The sequence below is a fragment of the Daucus carota genome, chromosome 9 (genome assembly GCF_001625215.2).
Source record: "Daucus carota subsp. sativus chromosome 9, DH1 v3.0, whole genome shotgun sequence".
Classification (NCBI taxonomy): domain Eukaryota; kingdom Viridiplantae; phylum Streptophyta; class Magnoliopsida; order Apiales; family Apiaceae; genus Daucus; species Daucus carota.
This window is the reverse complement of record NC_030389.2, coordinates 30,834,923-30,855,387: the sequence shown is the minus strand read 5'-3', so window position 1 is coordinate 30,855,387 and position 20,465 is coordinate 30,834,923. Positions and strand designations below refer to the sequence as shown.

Genomic DNA, 20,465 nt, shown 5'->3' with positions numbered 1-20,465 from the left:
GCATCTTATACTTCTTGGCACATAGCCATTTCAAGCATTCTCCAAAGTAGTAAGTTGACTGTCTGTCTATACTACTTATGTCATTCTGTTACTACCCATATTGCACACATACACTTTCACCAAAAAAGCAATCATAAACTTTCAAACTGAGAATTCTCCGAGCAACCAATCCGGATTCAATCATTTATTCATTACTTGAATTATTTTTTCAAGGAGAGAATTCTCCAAGCGACCAATCCGGATATAAGCAACCAATCCGGATTCAATCATTTATTTATTACTTGAATTATTTTTTCAAGGAGAGAATTCTCCAAGCAACCAATTCGGATATAAGCAAACAATCCGGATCCAACCATTTATTCACTACTTGAAACATTTTTTCAAGCCAAGCAACCAATCCGGATTCAATCATTTATTTATTACTTGAATTATTTTTTCAAGGAGAGAATTCTCCAAGCAACCAATCCGGATATAAGCAACCAATCATTTATTCATTACTTGAATTATTTTTTCAAACCGAGAATTCTCCAAGCAACCAACCCGGATATAAGAAACCAATCCGGATTCAATCATTTATTCATTACTTGAATTATTTTTTCAAGGAGAGAATTCTCCAAGCAACCAACCCGGATATAAGCAACCAATCCGGACTCAATCATTTAGTTATTACTTGAAATATTTTTTCAAAGAGAGAATTCTCCAAGCAACCAACCCGGATATAAGCAACCAATCCGGATTCAATCATTTATTCATTACTTGAATTATTTTTTCAAGGAGAGAATTCTCCAAGCAACCAACCCGGATATAAGCAACCAATCCGGACTCAATCATTTAGTTATTACTTGAAATATTTTTTCAAAGAGAGAATTCTCCAAGCAACCAACCCGGATATAAGCAACCAATCCGGATTCAATCATTTATTCATTACTTGAATTATTTTTTCAAGACAAGCAACCAATCCGGATCCAGCCATTTATTTATTACTAGAAATATTTTTTCAAGACAAGCAACCAATCCGGATCCAGCCATTTATTTATTACTAGAAATATATTTTCAAGGCAAGCAACCAATCCGGATTCAATCATTTATTTATTACTTGAATTATTTTTTCAAGGAGAGAATTCTCCAAGCAACCAATCCGGATATAAGCAACCAATCCGGACCCAACCATTTATGTACTACTTGAAATATTTTCTCAAGCCAAGCAACCGATCCAGAGTATAATACTATATTGTACTTACAATTACCATTCTACAAGTGGCCAATACCGGACCCAGCTATCCACCTAAGGCAAAGATTTATTCAACAGCCAAATCGAGTTACTTCCCAATTATTACTTGGAAAAATATTCCAAGGCAAGAGGAGCAGGAGAAAAGAGGTCTTGCATGATCCGGACTCGCTTCACACATCTAAGGTGCAAAAACTCTTTCAAAAGAGATTGGATAACCCGAACCCTGCATTATCACTGCCAACCTGCCAAGCTATCCAGATCATGTGACAAAAAAGAAAAAAAGCCCGAACCGGAAACACAATAGCTATAATCAAACAAAAACAGCAATCAAGAAAGCAAACAACAACTAATGAAGCAAAAGGTCATCAGGATTACGCCCAAGTAACAAGTTCAGGCCAAGACAGACAAGTTCAAGACTACAAAGAAAACAAGTTCAGGTTTACAAAAGAGAGAATGCGCTAAACCCAGACAAAGCAAAAGATAAAACTATCTGGCGGTCTAATCCTGAACGACAAGATGATCCAGACCGACATCTCGGTCCAACTCCTTGGGAAGAAAGCTAGGAGTAGGCCCATCATATGCTTCTGGCTCCCCAAGACCCTTTTCGAGGTCGCCCTTAGCCTGGACATACAAGCCACAAAAGCTATCAAAGCTTGCCTCCGGGTCAGACTTGATATGCCTCTCAGCAACAGTCCAACAACGTAAGATCTCGGCCGCCCCAGCATCGGCCAAGGCACAGTCATACTCCTTAGACTCCTTGAACTCAGAAATCACCACGGCAGGCTCCTTCCTCTCAGCGAGCTGCCGCTTCAGACTCTCGATCTCGGTCTCAAACTCGGAAACCCGAGTCTCAGCTGCCTTCAACTTCTCGCCCAAATCGTCAACTGAGGACTTGGCCAATTTCAGATCTGTGTCCAAAGTTGTGATCCAGACATCCTTGTCGTCCGAAGCCGCCTTCTCCTCCCTCAGTTGGCTTGAGCTCAAGGCAACCATCCCAGCGATTGCAATGCCCATCTGAAAAATTCAAATCGCACATTTCAGCAACAAAACAGAAGAGAATAGTTAAACAACTAAAGTTGATACACTCACCTGACCCCAAACCGCAGCAGCTTTCCTGTACATTCCCACCGTTCCGGATTCCCCCATCTCAGTCCAGTCCGAATCCGAAGGCATCTCAGACATGATCTTCACCACCTCTTTCATAGAATGATCCCCAACCCGGAGACCATCCTCCTCATCATCCAAGTCCAACTCCTCCATGATTGATTTCCCACAACCAGAAGTGGAACCCTTGGACACATGCTTCTTCTCCGGCTTCTTTCTCTTCTTGTCAACTTTCTTGGCCGGCTCCGGGCCGCCCATCTCCACATCAATGATTGCAACTGTCCCCGGATTCACCCTCGGTGTACTAGACTCAGACCCCATCTCACGGGGAGAAGACCTAGACCCCGCAACCAATCCAGACTTCTTCTTTGTCATGTGGGAGGAACCCAAGTTTTTCAAAGCTACAGCCAATGTACTGGAAGACATCTTCCAAAGCCTTCTGCGAAAATAAGGCAAGCCTGAAACAAAAAACAAGAAAAATCAGAAATCATGGACAGAGCAGTCCCACACCTGTATAAGAAGACCAGAAAAGAAACAACTACAACTACAACTACAAATGCAATAGAAAAGTATAAAGAAGCAACCACATAAGAAGATTAGACACAAAGCAACTACAAACTCGGACTTACACCCCCACTTATGTAATTTGAGATGCTGCATGAAAGTATCCCGGGTGAACTGTTGCCCAAAGAAATTGCAGAAATCAAAGACCTGTTGCAAAGCATCGCCTCTTAAAATGGGTGGAAAGAAGTCCGTCTCTACCCCCTCAGTCGCAATATAAGGCATAAACCCCAGATCAAGACCCTTCAAAAGAATTATCTCGTGATTCCAATGCTTCAACGAAGAAAGCATAATCATCGGTCTCGCAAGACCCGGACCGTACCCACACTCCTTAGCCCGGAATCTCACCTCATACAAAGGTTCCTGGGTGGACTTAACTAGAAGAAAGACCTGGTGAAACAACTTAAAGGTAGGCTGAATCTTCATCTTGTTACAGGCGGCTAAGAACCAAGTCATCCACTTGATTCCATTCGGGGTTATCTGCATTGGTGAACACTTATACACATATTTGCATAAGTGTTTGAAGAAAAGATGCCACCGGGGGTTCCACCCGGACCTAAGATGTTCTAACCAAACAGGAACGAACCCATCAGCTGGTCTATGATAAATTCTTTCCCCTGGTTCAGGCCACCTCCACTCTATCTCTGGACCTAGTTGGAAAGCAGACCTCACCACGGTGTCCATCTCCTCCTTAGGCAAGGAAGTGAGACTCTCCTTCAGAGGATAGGAGTCTCGGGCCATAGCAAACTCTGCAAATCTACAATCAACCTTCTCCTTATCATAAGGACCAGGATCCCCATCCGGATGCCTATCACGATACAAGCTACTCAAATCCCGAAAGTATCGGGTGCCGGGTACATCCGGAGCCTTCTTCACAAAGTGATAATTACTATCTGTCCAACAACCGTCCGGAGTGAACAACACCTGTCTATTTGAAACCTCCTTCACGGGAAGCCTCTTTGACAAGACAGCAGCTCGGGGCATGGTAGGAAAAGGACTCGGATCACCCCCTCTTAGCCGACTCCTCGGTCCGGACCATACACCTACATATAATAATCTGAGGTCAGTTTTATACACGAAAAACTCTCCGCAAGAAACTAGCTTATTCCTATTTGGTTTCTACATTGATTTTATTATGGTCCGGACCTCCAATCTAGACCTATTTGTGAAACCACCCAACATCAAAAAACCCCAGAAACACACTGACCCCGAACCCGGCTAAACAAAATATTTTCAAACCAAACTTTAAAACTCAAAGCAAAAGCCACGGGGACCCGCAAGCATATACACACAAAAAGCCAACAACATGACTCCCTAACCCGGACTCACCTCCCTAGTCCGGACTCCCAACACGCAACCTAGACCTATAAGCAAACACACTAGCTTTCATCAATACATACCCACAAAGAAAACCACAGACAACCGGGTTACGACCAACAACAACATAAATAGGCCGCAAACAGAACCCAAAAATATAGATTCCCAAAACTAGAAGAAATGCAAAACTACACTACGACAAGACCCGAGCCCGGACCAGCGTAACAAAACCAGACTCGACATTCAAGCAAGGCAAGGTTCGACTCAAACAAACAAGGCAATCACCCAGAAATAAAGCAGCCACCCAGACACACAACTCAAAACTCAGCACCGCGGGACTTTAAAGAAACCAACGGGAAGTCTGAGACGACAAAGGGCAACTCGGACTCACAAAAACGGCGAACAGAACAGCTAAACTCAAAAACGCAGCAAAGCTCGGTGACTAAACCCAAACTCTAACAGCCAACTAAACCCAGATTCCAACCTCGACCCAAGCGCACATAACCCGAAACAAACAACACAGCACTCTCAAGACTACTGAAAACAATACAAGCAGCACATAAGCCGAAACAAAACCAGGAAACCCACAAATCTATTTACACATGACGGGGCAACAAACCGACCCTGGACTTCAGCTAAACTCAAACACAAGACTCCATGGACTGAAATTACGGCAGCAGAAATAGATTTACGAAACCCAGCAAAATCAACAGATTACCGAACTTAGAAAACAAAGAAAAACCATCAACCACACGAAAATCCCAGCAAATCAGAGTATATCCACAGCTCGGTTTCGAGCAAAATCAGTTCAAAACAACTCGAAAATAATATGTCAGACTCGGTGAGAATGTGGACTCGGCGACTCAGAAACTTAAGGACCCAGTAAACAGCTCGCAACTCGGACAGACTCGATGTGTCGACTCGATAAAAGAAAGCAAACAAATAAGCGAGAAGCTTGACTGGGGTTGTTTAAAGCGAAAACAGGCTATTTTAAAGCAAACTCGGCCTGACTCGGCGAGTTAACTCAATACTGAACTCGGAAGGATCAGTGGAAAAGAAACCCAACAACCAAAAAATGCATTCGTAGCAACAAAGGGAACTCATGGCAAAAAGAAAAGGAGAGAACGAAGCATACCTGTGCAAGAGGGACGATCAAACTCCGACGCTGGAAGAAATCGAAAGTAAAGCAACTCGGTGGTATATGCAGAAGAGCCCGCAATGAAAAGCCTGGTAAAAGATAAAAATCAAAAGTGGAAGTGAAGGTTTTCACAATCCTTTGTTACCAGAGCCACGTGTCGAGGATCCACTGGCTAGCAAAAAAGTAACAGCCGTAAAATATCCTTTTCAAAGCTTTCAAACGGGTGTAATTTTAAAAAGAAGAAAAGTCAAATGGAAAGCAAAAAGCGTAATCCAAGAGTAGTATTCAGCCCGGACCTTGTTTTCGGTCCCGGACCCATCATGCTAGTCCGGACCTGGGAGCCAAAAAGAAAAAATATATAAAGCGAAATCGCCTCCTGCTTTTTAGACACACACCGCATCCTGATTATTCCGGACCTCGCTTTTGGTCTCGGACCTCAACACATGATTAGTATGACAAATGTTAATGGATCAAGCATTATTAGTCCGGATCTAGAACTTGGAAAAATATATATTAAAAAGAAAAGGATGCTCCAAGCCAACAATCGATCCGGACCTCCATTCTAACTCCGGACTCGGAGCCAAGGACTTGTTGGAAGTCTGGACTCACTCTCTCATACCGGACCCGCAACAGCTAGAATTTCGGAGAAAATATGAAAATATATGCGTACATCTCATCTTTCAAAAGGTTGGCGCCCCAAGCCCGCAAAAACAAAGACCATCAACCCGGACCCTACTTGTGGTCCCGGACTCCAGCGCTCGTTTTGTAAGAAATATAGAGCGACTCAGACTTGTCTGAAGCAAGACGCGAAAAACATCTCAAGGGCTTATCCCAGACCGGACACAACACTCTACTCCCTCACACAGAAAATCTGTATAAGGGAGTGGGGGGCAAATGATAGGGTATAATCCGGATCCATGCACTACATGACCCGGAGATGATCCCGGACCCAGGAGATGATCCCGGACCCTGGAGATGGCCCGGACCCAAGACACAATCCTAGACTTCGGAGATGATCCGGACCCGGGAGACGATCTCGGACTCAGACACAACCAATCCATCCCTCCCCCGGACCAGCACATGATGAATGGAAGACCCAGGTGATAGGGACAGAACATGAATAACTACTGTCAAGAAACGACAAGCTGACACGGGGACACGTGTAGGGATTCGAGACATACAGGTGTATGGCCAAGATTCAGGTTTCCTACCCTTAAACCCTAATCCTTGGCCTATAAATAGACCAAGGATAAGAGGTTTAAGGGCTCTCCTCTCTACTCTCTTCTCCTCTCTCTCTCTCTCTCTTCTGCCTCCACACTCATATTTCATACACACAGCAAACATAAACACACAAGCAACCACATACAGCAACCACCATACACACACCCTCTACATTGATAGATAGCTCATTTTCCGTCTGACTACTTTCGAGCCCGCTCTTACTCTCACGCCGGAGGCGCCTCGGGGTCCAAACCCCCCTCTGGCGTTGTTTTGCAGGCACCCATCCAGCAGCTACACCGCAAGACGACGGAGCAAGGCGGAGAAAGGGCCGGAACGGGATCTGGCGTTATCAATGAAAACATTGCTTTATAATCAAAGCCTTTTTTTCTGTTGCGCCTCATTCTTGATAAGGGTAAATTAAGGCCCACCATCTATCAAAAAAGGCTTAAGATGTGTTAAGGAGCCCAAACAAGTCTCTGTAAGTGGTTGTGATTTGAGATTCAGCTGTCGTCCGTTATACTTTCAGCCTGCAAAAGATTTCACAAAAAACTTAAAAGTTACTATATAGAGAAGTTACATGAAGTGTGTGTGTGTCTGCTCATACCTCAACTAAAATGGACTTTTTGTAGTTAGTACTACATAAAATGTGTCTGCTCAATGCTCATATAGTCATTCAGTTGAATATAAGTATAAGATCCATGAAGGGTCCTCTTCTAACATCTTAAGGTTTTAGAGGGAATGGATCTCTACAGCTTCCACAGGCACGAGAGGTTCGATGTTCGGCAGCGGCAACCCATCAAACTTCTACTAAAATATAAAGTAGATCCTGCGATTTATGAGCTGATAAAACCTACTTCTTGACATACAATCGAAGGGTAAAAATAATATATATGTGCTATATATTAATCGACAACTTAAATACATTCATCTAAGATTCAATTCGTCTAGAAAAAAGATCCTAAAATTTTTTGGTGTTTCTATAAACAACTACAAATCAATGTTCAAATGATAATATAACAAACTATACATTTTAAGCCACGACCCATGACAAGGGAGAACTATATTAAAATTTTCTTATATAAAAATCATTTGTTGAGGTCCTATTTATTGAGTAACGACGAGAGCACTTATAAACTTGAGTGAAACCTGTACATAGATTTTGTATCGCCCTAATTTTGATGAAGTGATCAGTACAATCATTATCAAAATTATCGCCCGCATGCAACAGAGGCTTAGCTGCGAATCTGCTTAAATCTTAATTGACAGTTCAACGCAATATTTACAAATTAGACAATTTATATTATAAAGTGTTAGAGCATCTCTAATGGCGTTGGCTATAATCGTTGGCTAAATGGGACCTGTAAGACATTATGTAAAATTTGCTGTGTAAGACATTTTGCTTCAATGCTATTGACTATATTGATTGGCTATAGTTTAAAAAGAGTATGTTATAAATATTTTAGTTGTTACAAATAGAATATATCAGTTTAATATGGTAATAAATGATGTGTAATCATCGTACAGATTTTTTACAGGTCTGTAGAGGTTCAACAAATTTAGTCATCCACAGGAGGTTGGCTAAATTTATAGACAGCAGGTCACTATGGTTGGAGTATGAACTTTTGAAATGGTTGCCTAAATTTTTTATTTTTGGTATGATTACTCACCTTTTAGCTAAGGGGTCTCCATGGTTGGAGATGCTCCTATAGTACCCAATTTCTCTCACTAACACATAGCAATATTCATACATTTTGATTAAATTACTTAAACGAAAAAGGTTTTAGTACATGTATACTGATGGAAGAATATCTTGCATGTGACTTTTGCATAGGTAATCAAGACCTGTAAAAGTTTCAAGATCAGTTTGTTGCCTTATAGCACATCAGTGATAATTTTTCATAAGTTTTTTTTTTTTTTTTTTAGTCTAATTTCCAAGTATATCGAATTTATGGTCAGATATACGTTAATCAAACATGCAGGATTCAGCCACACATGTTTTGTGCTCCAATAAAACTGTAGACGAGGTGAAAAGATCTCTTCTGCTGGCCATTCAACTAAGAATTATATTCGCCGAATTCACTTCCTAGCCAGCTCCCTTTTCACGTCCAAATGGAACAAATGCATAATTCACGAAAATGTCAAATAATTGTAACATGGAAGACGGCTTCGGAACGAGAATACATAATCCATATATAATTTCATTTTCAATCTCCCGAAACAACTCACAATTTCAAATAAGGAACAAGTTAATTGTAAAAAACTTTCGACCTTTTGCTCAAAGAAATTGAGAGTTGGAAAATTTTCATAGTGCTCTTCTTCTTTGTTATTTACCTACATTATTATTTGATAGTCTTAAAGTTTGATATGGTGAAAGAGTTGATTAACATTTCATAAGAATGTTAATTTAAATAATTAAGCTCATCAATTAGTTAATCAAAAATCAAAAAGTACTACACATACCCTAGCTAATTAATGAGTCCAAGTTAAGCAGCTACGTACGCCCTCCCGGATGCACAATATCACCAAGCAAGCCATCCGTGGGCGATTCTCGAGCCGCTGAAATCAATTGGCGTGGTTGAATAAGCCGAGAATTACTTACTTGCTGTCGTCCTGGAGCTGGAAACTGAATTCCCGGAGGATAAAAGTGCTGGGAAATCAAGCCTTGGTGAGTGATGAAGCCTGGCGGGGAACCTCGAGGAAATCCAATGGCGTGGTGAGAGTGCTGGCCTTCGTAAGTTGTGATTACAGTGCTTGGATCATCAGAAGATCGTTCCACTCGTTTCTTCACCAAGCATTTGCCGTTTGTGCACCTGTAATAGCTCCTGCAGATTCAAACTCAAATCGATAAATTAACAAAATGAAGAACATTTGTGCAATGTTATTAATAGACCTAGCTAGCTTCTTATTAGATGCATAGAGCTAGCTTGATGTATCCTTAGAGCATCTCCGATGGCTGTCACCCTTCAAGGGGTGCCAATTTTGACACATAATTTAAAAATTTTATTTTTTATATTCACACTCTTCCAAATCATTTTTAGCACTCTTTTTTTAAAATACACTCCGATGGTTGGCACTCCAAGATGCCAACTTATTGGGACCACAAATCTAGCTATATTTATGTATTATTGGGACCACAAATGAATTTGACATCCTACTTTATGAGTTGCCAACTTTTGGCACACCAAAGTGGCACCCATGCCAAGTCACTTGGCACCCCAATAGCACCCCAACATCTCCAATGGGGTACCAACGAGAGTGCCGGTCTATGTCATGGCACCCCTCTTGGCACCTCCCATTGGAGATGCTCTTACATATCATTAATTAAGATTCGGAATATATCATACAATGTAGGGAAAGTGCTAGATATCCAAAAAAATTACCAAATACAATTGATAAAGTATGATTTATTCCACTCAAACAAATAATAACGCGATTTCTTGTATACATATAAATCATCCAAATAAAATTAATCATTTGTCTATCACATTATTTGAAAAAAATAATTTAAATACAGAATTTGGGATAACTACTGTTGTTCATATATTTATATAAATATTTTACTCCTTGCACCAATTGTGAGGGGCATATACACATTCAATAAAATTGATATTAATATTTCAGAAATTTTAATAGTCCAATAGTTAATCTCTCTCACTTATAATAGTTTCACATATATAGTCACCTACAAAAATACTTAAATTATATAAATGTAATTTATTACCAGGGTTAATAATTAAGTGAGTCATCAAAATGGGTTCGACATATCAAGTTGGTCACCGAACTCAAAACGCAAATCACTCACTTAAGTGAGTTGCATGTATCTCGAAATTATGACTTCAAGGATTAAAAATATTATTTATAAGGTTTACAAATTATTCTTGAATGTTCCCGCAACAAAGTACTAGATTATAGTTTCTTGTATTTATGATAATATATTTAGATTTTATCAAGTTTATTTATTATTTATTTTTAATTATATAATTATTTTCTTTGTTTTAATTCAAATTAAATAGTAAATAAATTTAATAAAATCTAAATATATTATCATAAATATTAGAAGTTATAACGTTATTGTACTTAGTTGTGATAACATTCATGAATAATGTGTAAACATATATAACTAGTATTTTTATCATTGAACTCATATTTAGAGGTACACGTAATTGATTTAAGTGACCGACTTGAGAGTTCAGTACCAACTTAATATATCGAGCCCACTTTGATACTCACTTCATTATTAACATATTTAAGAACAATCGTGTACCACAAATTTCAAATTTATATTTTCATAATCAAACTGTATGCCATGTATTTTATTTGGTCAATACAGTAAATTAATATGACTATAAATGAAATAAATATCCTCCAAAATTTTAATTTTCTTAAGCGTAATTTTCATACTCACGTCAAGATTGCTGAAGTGATAACCTAGCTATACAGCTATAGCAGGAAGATTGGTACTATATATGAGTTATGAGAGGTGAAGTTTGAGAAGGGGATGAATGTATATGGGAGGAAGTGAGAAGAACCTAGGAAATGGACTATTTTTAACAGCTTTCTGTCCATATTTTCTCCACCGATAACCGTCTTCAAGATTATCGATATCGCTTTTCGTCATGAACGCAAACCGTGGCTGCCGAATCCTCTTCGCCCCCTTCTTCTTCTCCTTGATCCTGCATCACATATATAAATGATCAGCTCACAAAATGCAGCAAGCAAATTAAAGCACAATTGAGAAGCACTAATAATAAGCCTGTGTGTTGGCTAGCAAACATGAATTAAGCTAGCTTAATGGTCTTGCACCCCTCTGCTGTTCACTATATCTAATTTGGCGGCTAACCATTAAAACACTTAATTGTCCACAGTGTTTACGGTTGGTATTGCTTAATTGTTGTTCCTGACTTGCTTAGCTTATTAACAACCAGAAAACATGACCCTAAATCTCGTTCAAGAAGTAAACAGTACGTAAGATGTACGCAGAACTTACCGCTCGAATACAGAATTCCGCCTCAAAAAGTTGCAAATATACTGATCAACTTACATTTCGAAGTTAAGCATATATAAGGCCAACTGTAAATTACATTCCAAAGTAAACTTATATGCAAACAAGCTACTATTGTCAAACCCTCTGCAACATTCTGCCAGTGCAATTAACCTAAATTCAAAGCATTATTAGCGCTAACCCTACTTCCTCACAAACCAATCCGGCCCTCTGCATATTACCCTAATCTTTTTTGTACTGAAAAAACTAGCCAGGATAACCCCGTTTGACTTAATTTATAAATAACTTATAAGTTGCTCTCGAATTGACACCCTATACTGACAGAAAGGCTAAAAGTCCATTTCACTTAACTTAAAGTAACTTCTCGACCGACTGAAATGCTGGCAAAAATGTTAGGGAAAGGAAATGTAGTAGAAATAGAAAGTTATACTACAAATAGGCAAGTGCACAAATAATTGTGAGAGATAAAAAGCGAGATATCAAACACGCATGACAAAATGATCATACTTTGGTAACACGCACAAGAATATAAAATAATAAAATAAGATGTGTGCACCATCATTGGATGCAACCCTATCATTGACCACACCAAAAAGCCACACCCCACGCCATTCCCGCCGCAATAACGGCGCCTGCAATACGGAACATCCATCAACCCTACTTCACATCTTCTCACATAAAACCCCTGTTTTTCCACTAAATTACACAAATGCCACCCTTCCAAGTTGGTGAGCCGTGTTGACTGAGCTCGTACGGACGCGGAATTGTTTCCTTCACATGTTTTTTTAGATATTATTTACTTATAACTATATCTGCTTGATAAACTAGATAATTTAACAAATTTTTTGTTCAAAATTAAATTGTTTTCAGAAATAGATTGTATTTGATTTTGATGTAAGAAATCGGAATACTCGTCGGAGTATTTAATTAGCTCAGCTTGACCCGATTGATCCCTGATTTCCGAGTATTTATTGGATTAAATTATTTTTTATTAGGACAGGGGAAGTTGTACGAGAGTAATATTTATAGCTAGGGTAAATTGAAATTATAGTAGGGAAGTACGTGGTACTATGTGTATAAATTATGTGTAGTACACGCAAAACACTCACGCTGTCTCCGGAGTGGCTATGTCGGCGGAAGAGGCGGAGGCTGTCGACTTTTCCGGCAGGTCTTCCGACGTACTGGATGACACCGACTGGTTATTATCAGCCGCCGGGCCACTTTGAGCCTCCATTTCGGGGAGCACGGTATCTATGTTGTTACTGCTAGGGTTTTCGTGAGGAACCCTAGTGATCGCCGGAAAAGTGGAAGATCCGGCGAAATTATGGTCGATCCGATCGAAGTCGGCGAAATTGTGGGGGTTCTCGGGATGAAGATTCCATCCGAAGTCGCTATCGGGGAAGAAAGTGTTGTACATGTTGGCCGGGTCGGCGCCGAGTGTCCAGCTTGACTCGGGGGAGAAGTCAGTGGGGGGATCCAGCTTATCGGATTCATCCATGTAAATTATATGGATTTCAGCTGCAGTGGGAGAGAGAGAGGGAGAGAGAGAGAGGAAGGAGGTAGGGAGGGAGAGGGAGGGAGAGGGAGAGAGATATGGGAGAGAGAGAGAGGGAGGGAGAGGGGGAGAGAGAGATGGGAGAGAGAGAGGGAGGGAGGGAGAGGGGGAGAGAGAGATGGGAGAGAGAGAGGGAGGGAGAGGGGGGAGAGGGGGATGGGCTAGGGTTTGGGAGGAAATGAAAGGACGCGCAAGAAGGATAGAGAGAGGGGAGCAGTAGAGTAGAGTAGAGGTGATTCTATTGCTTGTGGGAAAGGCTGAAGATGTCGCATCAATGCAGTGTGTGTTTGATTTTGAGAGCGAAAAAGATAAGTTATTATAATCGCCGTCAACCTCTCAATAGTTTTGGAAAGATTTGATTTCATAAAAGGTTTGATTTCTTTTTTCTCCGGTATTGTGCAGGTGACAAAACATCACAAATAAATATAATAGGTGATATAGGTCACGTAAAAGTAAAATATATTATTATAAATAAAATCCAGCATGTACATTTTCATTTCTACAATTTGAGTATAAGGTAAAACTAAAAGTACTCTTTAATTAAACATTTTGCGGAATCTAGAGTTGGGATATTGTCATGATGTAAAAATTCAAATGCGTAGACAACCGACATCAAACTGGTTAAATATACTCCACAGATTAATTGAAGGTCAACTAATTGCTAAAGTTAACATAAGTACGATTTTAGCGCGCACTGATCTTTGTGAATCATAGAACTGAAAACTAAGAAAACAGGGCTATCAGCTGCCTATATACTGCACCCCAATTAACCGCAGATAAAATTTAAAAATATTGACCCCATATTTTTAATTTTTTTCTGGACAACTTATAATTAATTTAAAAAATATTACTTCTATACATGTGGTCAATGAACTTAAAATATGTGTGGATCAACATCAAATATTCGAAAAAAGAGAAAATATTAAAACAATAACTATATTATTTCTCAAATTATGTGAAACATAACTGGATGAGACAAGTTTATAGTAAAGAATTATATCGTATTATTTCTAATTTGGGATTCGATTCTCAAAATGAGATTCGTTAAGGGTTTCTAAGATATGTAAACCTAATTATATAAAAGAATATATAATAAAATTCTATTCAATACTTTTTAAATGATTTTAAATTGATATATGTTACAGATATATATATTTGTAATAATAAGTACGTGATAAGCGAGTATCAAAACAAGAGATGAATCCTTATAATTTAAGTTATTTCATCGCCCTCGAGTCGTCGACCCGCCCGTCCTTTTAATTTGTAAAGAGCGCTGCTGTAAAGATTCTCGAATATGTTCACAGATATTCAATAACGTGATTTAATTTGTACTTCTTTATTAACCAAAAATATTAAAAGACAAATTAAAAATTTATCAACCAAACATAGTCAAAATATTATTTAAAAATTCTCAATATTTCTCTTTTCTGTGAAATTACAGACATTTGTCGAGCTAGCTCTCTCCCATCATATAGGCGGATTATTTAGCCTTAAATTATTTTAAACAATATATACCACGCAGATATTCAGATGCCTAAAGCAAATATGTTTTCAAAAAGGCTGTAAAGCTTAAGAACATCGTAGGCCACTCCTTTTTGTATATATTGGAGGCATCTAATTTCTACATGCACTTTACAATATATAATAAACAAAATGAATTATATATCGTCGATATAAACTAAGTGCATCACGTTGTTTCTAGAAAAGCTTGTTTTCTAGTGCTTCTCAAAGGCAAATCAAGCATGCAACGATATCACAATCAGATTTATTTTGATGTATACATCTCAATCACATTAATTTAAATTTAAGAAAGCTGTGTACCACTTATAAACTGTTGAACTTAAAGCTAACCACAAATATTTAATGATGCAAATGCATTGTACTATAATATTAATATAATATTAATCTCTATGGTACTAGCTAGTCCGAAGCATCTCCGGCTAGCAAAAATTCTTGATGTTAATATTATAAATAAAATTTATAAGAAATTATAAAATCCCTCCATGTTAATAAGACGCTTTCCTTGCATAATATTGTAACAAATGTTATTATGTTAATTATATTTGACCAACTTATATTTGAAGAACTTGAACAGACCTGAAACTCACATGATCATCTATTAAATATAATTATCCTAAAATAATAATATTATTAATATTTAAATATTAATATTTGTTATTGTGGTCCATTCTAATAAAGATCAACAATTATTTTGAATAATAACAGTAAAAAATGTGTAATATAATCAAGGAAAAGTGTTAGATATCCAAATGTTATTCTCAATTTTTGTCCCTAAATCCTAATTAATAATGTTTGATCGATTTCACCTATAACAATAAGGGGTCGTTTGGTTGGAGAGGGGGTATGGGGTTGGAATGAGGAATCGGGTTAAGCTGATATGGGGTTGAGGTATTATTTATGATATCAGGTGTTTGGTTGAGTGGTGGAATGAATATGGTTGAATTATAATATTTATGAGTTGTTAATTGTAATTAATTTAAAATATCATTAAATTAATATTTATATACATTTTTAAGTCATTAGTTTCATTTTGTGTTAAAAATTTACAATAAATAATATATATAATAATGAAAATAAAAGAGAACAATTTTGATTCCTGAAACCCACGTTTCATACCCACCTCCCCCCTTGGGTATGAAATTCTCATACCTTGTGGGTTTGAGGAATGGGTTTGATGAAATAAAATTCTCAACCAAACACCAGGTATGGGTTTGTAATGAACAAAACCCATACCTGATACCAGGAAACCCTGAACCAAACGACCCCTAATAATAATGAAACCCTATATATATATAAATCATACAGTTAAATCAACCATTGCTTCGTCAAGTATTTGGAAAAATATGAACAGGTATCACAGTAAATTTAGCAAAATCTCCTATATATTTATTTTATATATCTGTAACAGTACTAGTATATGTAACTCAATCTTAACCGTATCTTGGATCAAAGTTTTATGTTTGTTCTTTTTCCTGAAATGGTGGCATTTGTCACCACACACAATGACTAAAATCTTGCACGTGAAAATAGAAATAGCTTTATACATAAAATGGAGACACTGCGTGATCTTTTCTGTTGGACATAATTGACATTATGGTAATTTCAGTCCTCAATCAGGAAGTGAAAAATGCTGCGACTTACAAACGAGTTTTCAAAAATATATATTGAAATAAAGCAAAGAGAATCGAAAGTTGTCATTATATAACTGGCTATTTTTAAATTAATATATAATTAATGAACTTCTATATTCTTATTTGACTAAATTTAAAATTATGATTTATAACTTAACGTCACATAACATGATAAGTTAAGAGTTTAAAATGAATAATTTTAATTTATTGATAACTTATGAATCATTAGAAATATAATAATTTATAAAAACAAAATTGACATAAGAGTAATTTGTGACTTAAGGGTGACTGTTATCAGAAATAAATAGAAATCAACAAAAAATATTTCAAACTAATTTCTAGATTAAAAATAATTTTTAATTATTTATAATTTTAAATCAATATTCGATTTATTTCACAATTTAAAATCCGAAATATTTTAAACTACGACTTCACCAACAGGTTGAAAGTGTGTGGATGTGAGAGATGACGTGCCCGTAGTGAAAATGAAACTTAACTTGGGGCCCAAGCAATGAACGTCCTTTTCCATCCAATTTTTTTGCATTATTGTCCGCTCTTATACCATTGTTTTCTTATCGATATTTGACTATATATTATTATCGATATCCTATATTCCTATTGGTCTAAATTATTGAATCATTTTCCCTATTGAATCTTGTTTACAATCAATATACTTATATAAAGGAGAAGCGAGAGGCGTGTAGGTGGCGCCTCTCAGATAGCTCCGTTCTATTTTTCTAATTTTCTGAAATTTTTGGATGAAAGATATCAAAAAAAAATTATTTCAGATTAATTGATATGGTATATATCTTGGCATAAATTAATCTGATTCTGTTTCAGATTATTTATGGAATATAATAAATCGCAAGTATTAATCTGATTCTGTTTTAGATTATTTATGGAATATAGTAGCTTGAGCATAAATTAATCTGATTCTGTTTCAGATTATTTATGGGATATAATAAATTGCAAGTATTAATCTGATTCTGTTTCGGATTATTTATGGAATATAGTAGCTTGCAAGTTTTTTAATCTGATTCCATTTTAGATTATTTAATTACGGAAAAGAGTAGCACACAAGTCTCTCTGCACCTATAAATACCCCTCTAGGTTGTAGGGTTTTGGATCATCTAAACACAACCTACACTCTCTTTCAATATCACAGTTAGGGGTGTGCATTCGGTTCGGTTAACCAAAAACCGAACCAAATAACCGAAATAATTTCGGTTCAGTTAATCGAAATTTATATTTCGGTTCATTTTTCGGTAGCCAAATTTTCATTTTCTGGTCATTCGTTTTTTAACCGCGGTTAACCGAAAACCGAACGGTTAACCGAAGTTTTATTTACTTTATTAAAAAATATTGGGTGCAGGTGCAGGTGACATTATCAAATGAAGATATCAGGTGCAGGTTCAGAGGACTGGCTACTGGCTTCTGGTTGAAGACTTTTTTTATTAACTTGGATTGTGAACTTAAATATTTTTAACTACTGTCTTAAAGTCACTCATTGGAGACTTGCTGTTGTAATTTTTAAGTAACAAATTATCTTAATGTTTGATGTAATGATGTTTGTTTCAAATTATTTTCATAGTTTTCACTTTTCAGATGTTTTCTGAAAATTTCGGTTAATAATTTTGCTTTTTAGTATTAACCGAAATCAATTCGGTTCGGTATTCTGTAGAGTTTTTCATAGAATTTCAGTTTTGGTTAACTGAAATAAATTTCGGTTTCGGTTAACCGAATGCACACCCCTAATCACAGTGATATATGTTTGTTGGTTATTCTTTTATAATATTTGTTTTGGTCGTCGGACGTATTTGTTGTTGTTTGCAAAGTTTACTGTCTGTTTTATTGGGCGATGAATGAATATGGCTAGATGTCATCAATCAGTTCTGTTAAAGCGTTCTATGCTTTTTATATGCAGGGAGTGCTGTATATGTCTAAGAAGTAGTGTTTGGAAAAGTTAATGACAATGTTAGTCAAGAACATGATTACTTTTCAAAAAAAAAACCACACAATTAGAAAAGTTAATGATAATGTTAGTCAAGAACATAATTACTTTTAAAAAAAACACAATTAAAATTAAGATTCATCGTGCTTTAAATCGTTAATTACATGTAGAAATTTATTATCATTTTTTCACTCATGAATTATAGTCCAATTTTACAATTTAAATATTAATATTAGTATTGCATCGAGATGTTTATAATATAAAATTTATTTTATTCTATTTTTAAATATTAATTTTGAATCATTAATATAATTTTTATAGTCCGCCGCAACGCGCGGCTTCTCAACTTTATTATGTACAGTTTTTCATGCGCGACTGTTTGTGAGGATGCCGTGGTAGAGTTAGGAAGAGCTGATTCGACTTTATTGACTTGATTAAATCGTAGCTAGACGAAACGAGGTATTGTAATTCGATGATTCGAAGTGTGTCGAAATATTTGAAAGCGCTGAGAGAAATGTGAGAGGCTGAAAGATGGAAATATTTTTGTAACAGATATGGACCCTTAATTCAGATGCCTTTGTCTGCCTTCCAAAAAGAATTTATTGACGTCGTACTGCTCCTTTTATACCTCAACGTATACTCTCTTTCTTGACGATTTACATTTATTTGTTTTATAAAAATGAATATCTGTTCTGATACCACTTGCGCTGAGTGAGAGTAAAATCCAAATATACCTTAATTTCTATAATAATATATGATAAATTCACCAATCCAATCTTCGATATATACTTTTTATTATCCAGTCTACACCCATATCCTTCATACAGTCTGCTAATTTCGTTTATTGCTGATTCTGTTTAATTATTGTTAGAGGATTTGCATTGTGAATGAGAATATGAATCGAGAATGTGAACTGCTGAATTTAATACCAACGGAAAACTCGATTGACTAAACTGTGATACAAAATTAAATGATCAATTTTTATAAATTTTAAGATGTTAAAAAAATTAATTACTATAATTATATTACTCCCTCCGTCCCTATTTATCTGTCCGCTTTGGAAGTAAAAATTTGTCCATATTTATCTGTCCATTTATACTTTCAAAACTAATTTAATGATAGTTTTTCAAATATATCTCCATAATTTCAATTTTCAAGACTTGACTTATTTAAAACTTGGTTGAATTCATGTTTTCAAGACATAAAGTAGGGGTATTCCACAATTTTCAACATATTAATTAGAGGTATTTAATGAAAAAGTTCATACAATCAATGGACAAATAAAAAGGGACGGAGGGAGTATATTCTAACAATGATCATATACATGGTCACCGCAAGAGATCGTTCATTTAGTGCCCAGATTTAGAATTTCTGCCGACTATAGTAACAAAATTCAGGTTTGGGAGAGATCATGAAGATCCAACGGTTGTAAAATCGAGCCGACATGTGATAAAAGTTGGGAGGATATATTACTGCGATACTACCCTTCATAACTTTCCAATCATTATTTTACAGTATTACGATTATGGGACAACCCAGATCAAATACCGAGTCTTTTCCGAAAATCAGATTAAGTCTCGAATTTCGGATAAATTTTGTTCAGCCTATTTCTTTGTTATTGATTCCGATTATTCAAAACTTAACAAAATTATTATTTAAAAAATATTTAAATCAGTCTACTTCGAGCTGGATCTGTGAAATTAGTTAGTTACCAAGTTGGTACTCCCTCCGTCCCTTTTTATCTGTCCATTTTGGAAAAAAAAAACGCATACCAAGGAATAATTGATTGTATAAACTTTTTCATTAAATACCTCTAATTAATATCTTGAAGATGGTGGAATACCCCTACTTTATGTCTTGAAAACATGAATTCAACCAAGTTTTAAATAAGTCAAGCCTTGAAAATTGAAATTATGAAGATATATTTGAAAAACTATCATTAAGTTAGTTTTGAAAGTATAAATGGACAGATAAATAGGGACAAGACGGAGGGAGTATCATTTATCGATATAACGGAAGTGGCGCGCAGCAAGTTGGTAACGGGTATAATGTCATGCAACAGGAGCATCTACGAAAGAAGTGCTCGAAAACGACACACGTTACAATCAGTGTGTAAAAGTGACGAGATATTGGAGTTTATAATAGAGTGGTGATCGGTTATTGATGTTGATATTTATCAGCCTAGCTCTCTCTCTCTCGATCTCTCTCCATCTCTCTCGATCTCTCTCTCTGA

The 20,465-nt window shown here is 36.7% G+C and overlaps 2 protein-coding genes across 2 annotated transcripts; both read right to left on the bottom strand.

The window, feature by feature from the left end:
* Nucleotides 1–1,611: 1,611 nt before the first annotated feature.
* On the bottom strand, nucleotides 1,612–2,786 carry LOC108200743 (uncharacterized). The gene is made up of 2 exons (XM_017368993.2): nucleotides 2,321–2,786; nucleotides 1,612–2,245 (listed from the first exon to the last, which is right to left on the bottom strand). The coding sequence occupies exons 1-2, from the start codon at nucleotides 2,759–2,761 to the stop codon at nucleotides 1,730–1,732; spliced, it is 957 nt and encodes a 318-aa protein (XP_017224482.2). The 5' UTR covers nucleotides 2,762–2,786; the 3' UTR covers nucleotides 1,612–1,729.
* A 6,166-nt stretch (nucleotides 2,787–8,952) lies between these two features.
* Nucleotides 8,953–13,416, bottom strand: LOC108200279 (probable WRKY transcription factor 57). The gene is made up of 3 exons (XM_017368377.2): nucleotides 12,684–13,416; nucleotides 11,102–11,245; nucleotides 8,953–9,394 (listed from the first exon to the last, which is right to left on the bottom strand). Exons 1-3 carry the CDS (start codon nucleotides 13,070–13,072, stop codon nucleotides 9,064–9,066), a joined length of 864 nt encoding a protein of 287 aa, XP_017223866.1. The 5' UTR covers nucleotides 13,073–13,416; the 3' UTR covers nucleotides 8,953–9,063.
* Between the last annotated feature and the right edge of the window lie 7,049 nt (nucleotides 13,417–20,465).

Coding starts and splice junctions, on each gene's coding strand:
- LOC108200743 (XM_017368993.2), bottom strand. CDS start 2,761: ATGTCTTCCAGTACATTGGCTGTAGCTTTGAAAAACTTGGGTTCCTCC. Junction 2,246..2,320: donor CTGCTGCGGTTTGGGGTCAG/GTGAGTGTATCA, acceptor TGAATTTTTCAG/ATGGGCATTGCAATCGCTGG.
- LOC108200279 (XM_017368377.2), bottom strand. CDS start 13,072: ATGGATGAATCCGATAAGCTGGATCCCCCCACTGACTTCTCCCCCGAG. Junction 11,246..12,683: donor ATAGCCACTCCGGAGACAGC/GTGAGTGTTTTG, acceptor TATGTGATGCAG/GATCAAGGAGAAGAAGAAGG. Junction 9,395..11,101: donor AAAAATAGTCCATTTCCTAG/GTTCTTCTCACT, acceptor TTGAATCTGCAG/GAGCTATTACAGGTGCACAA.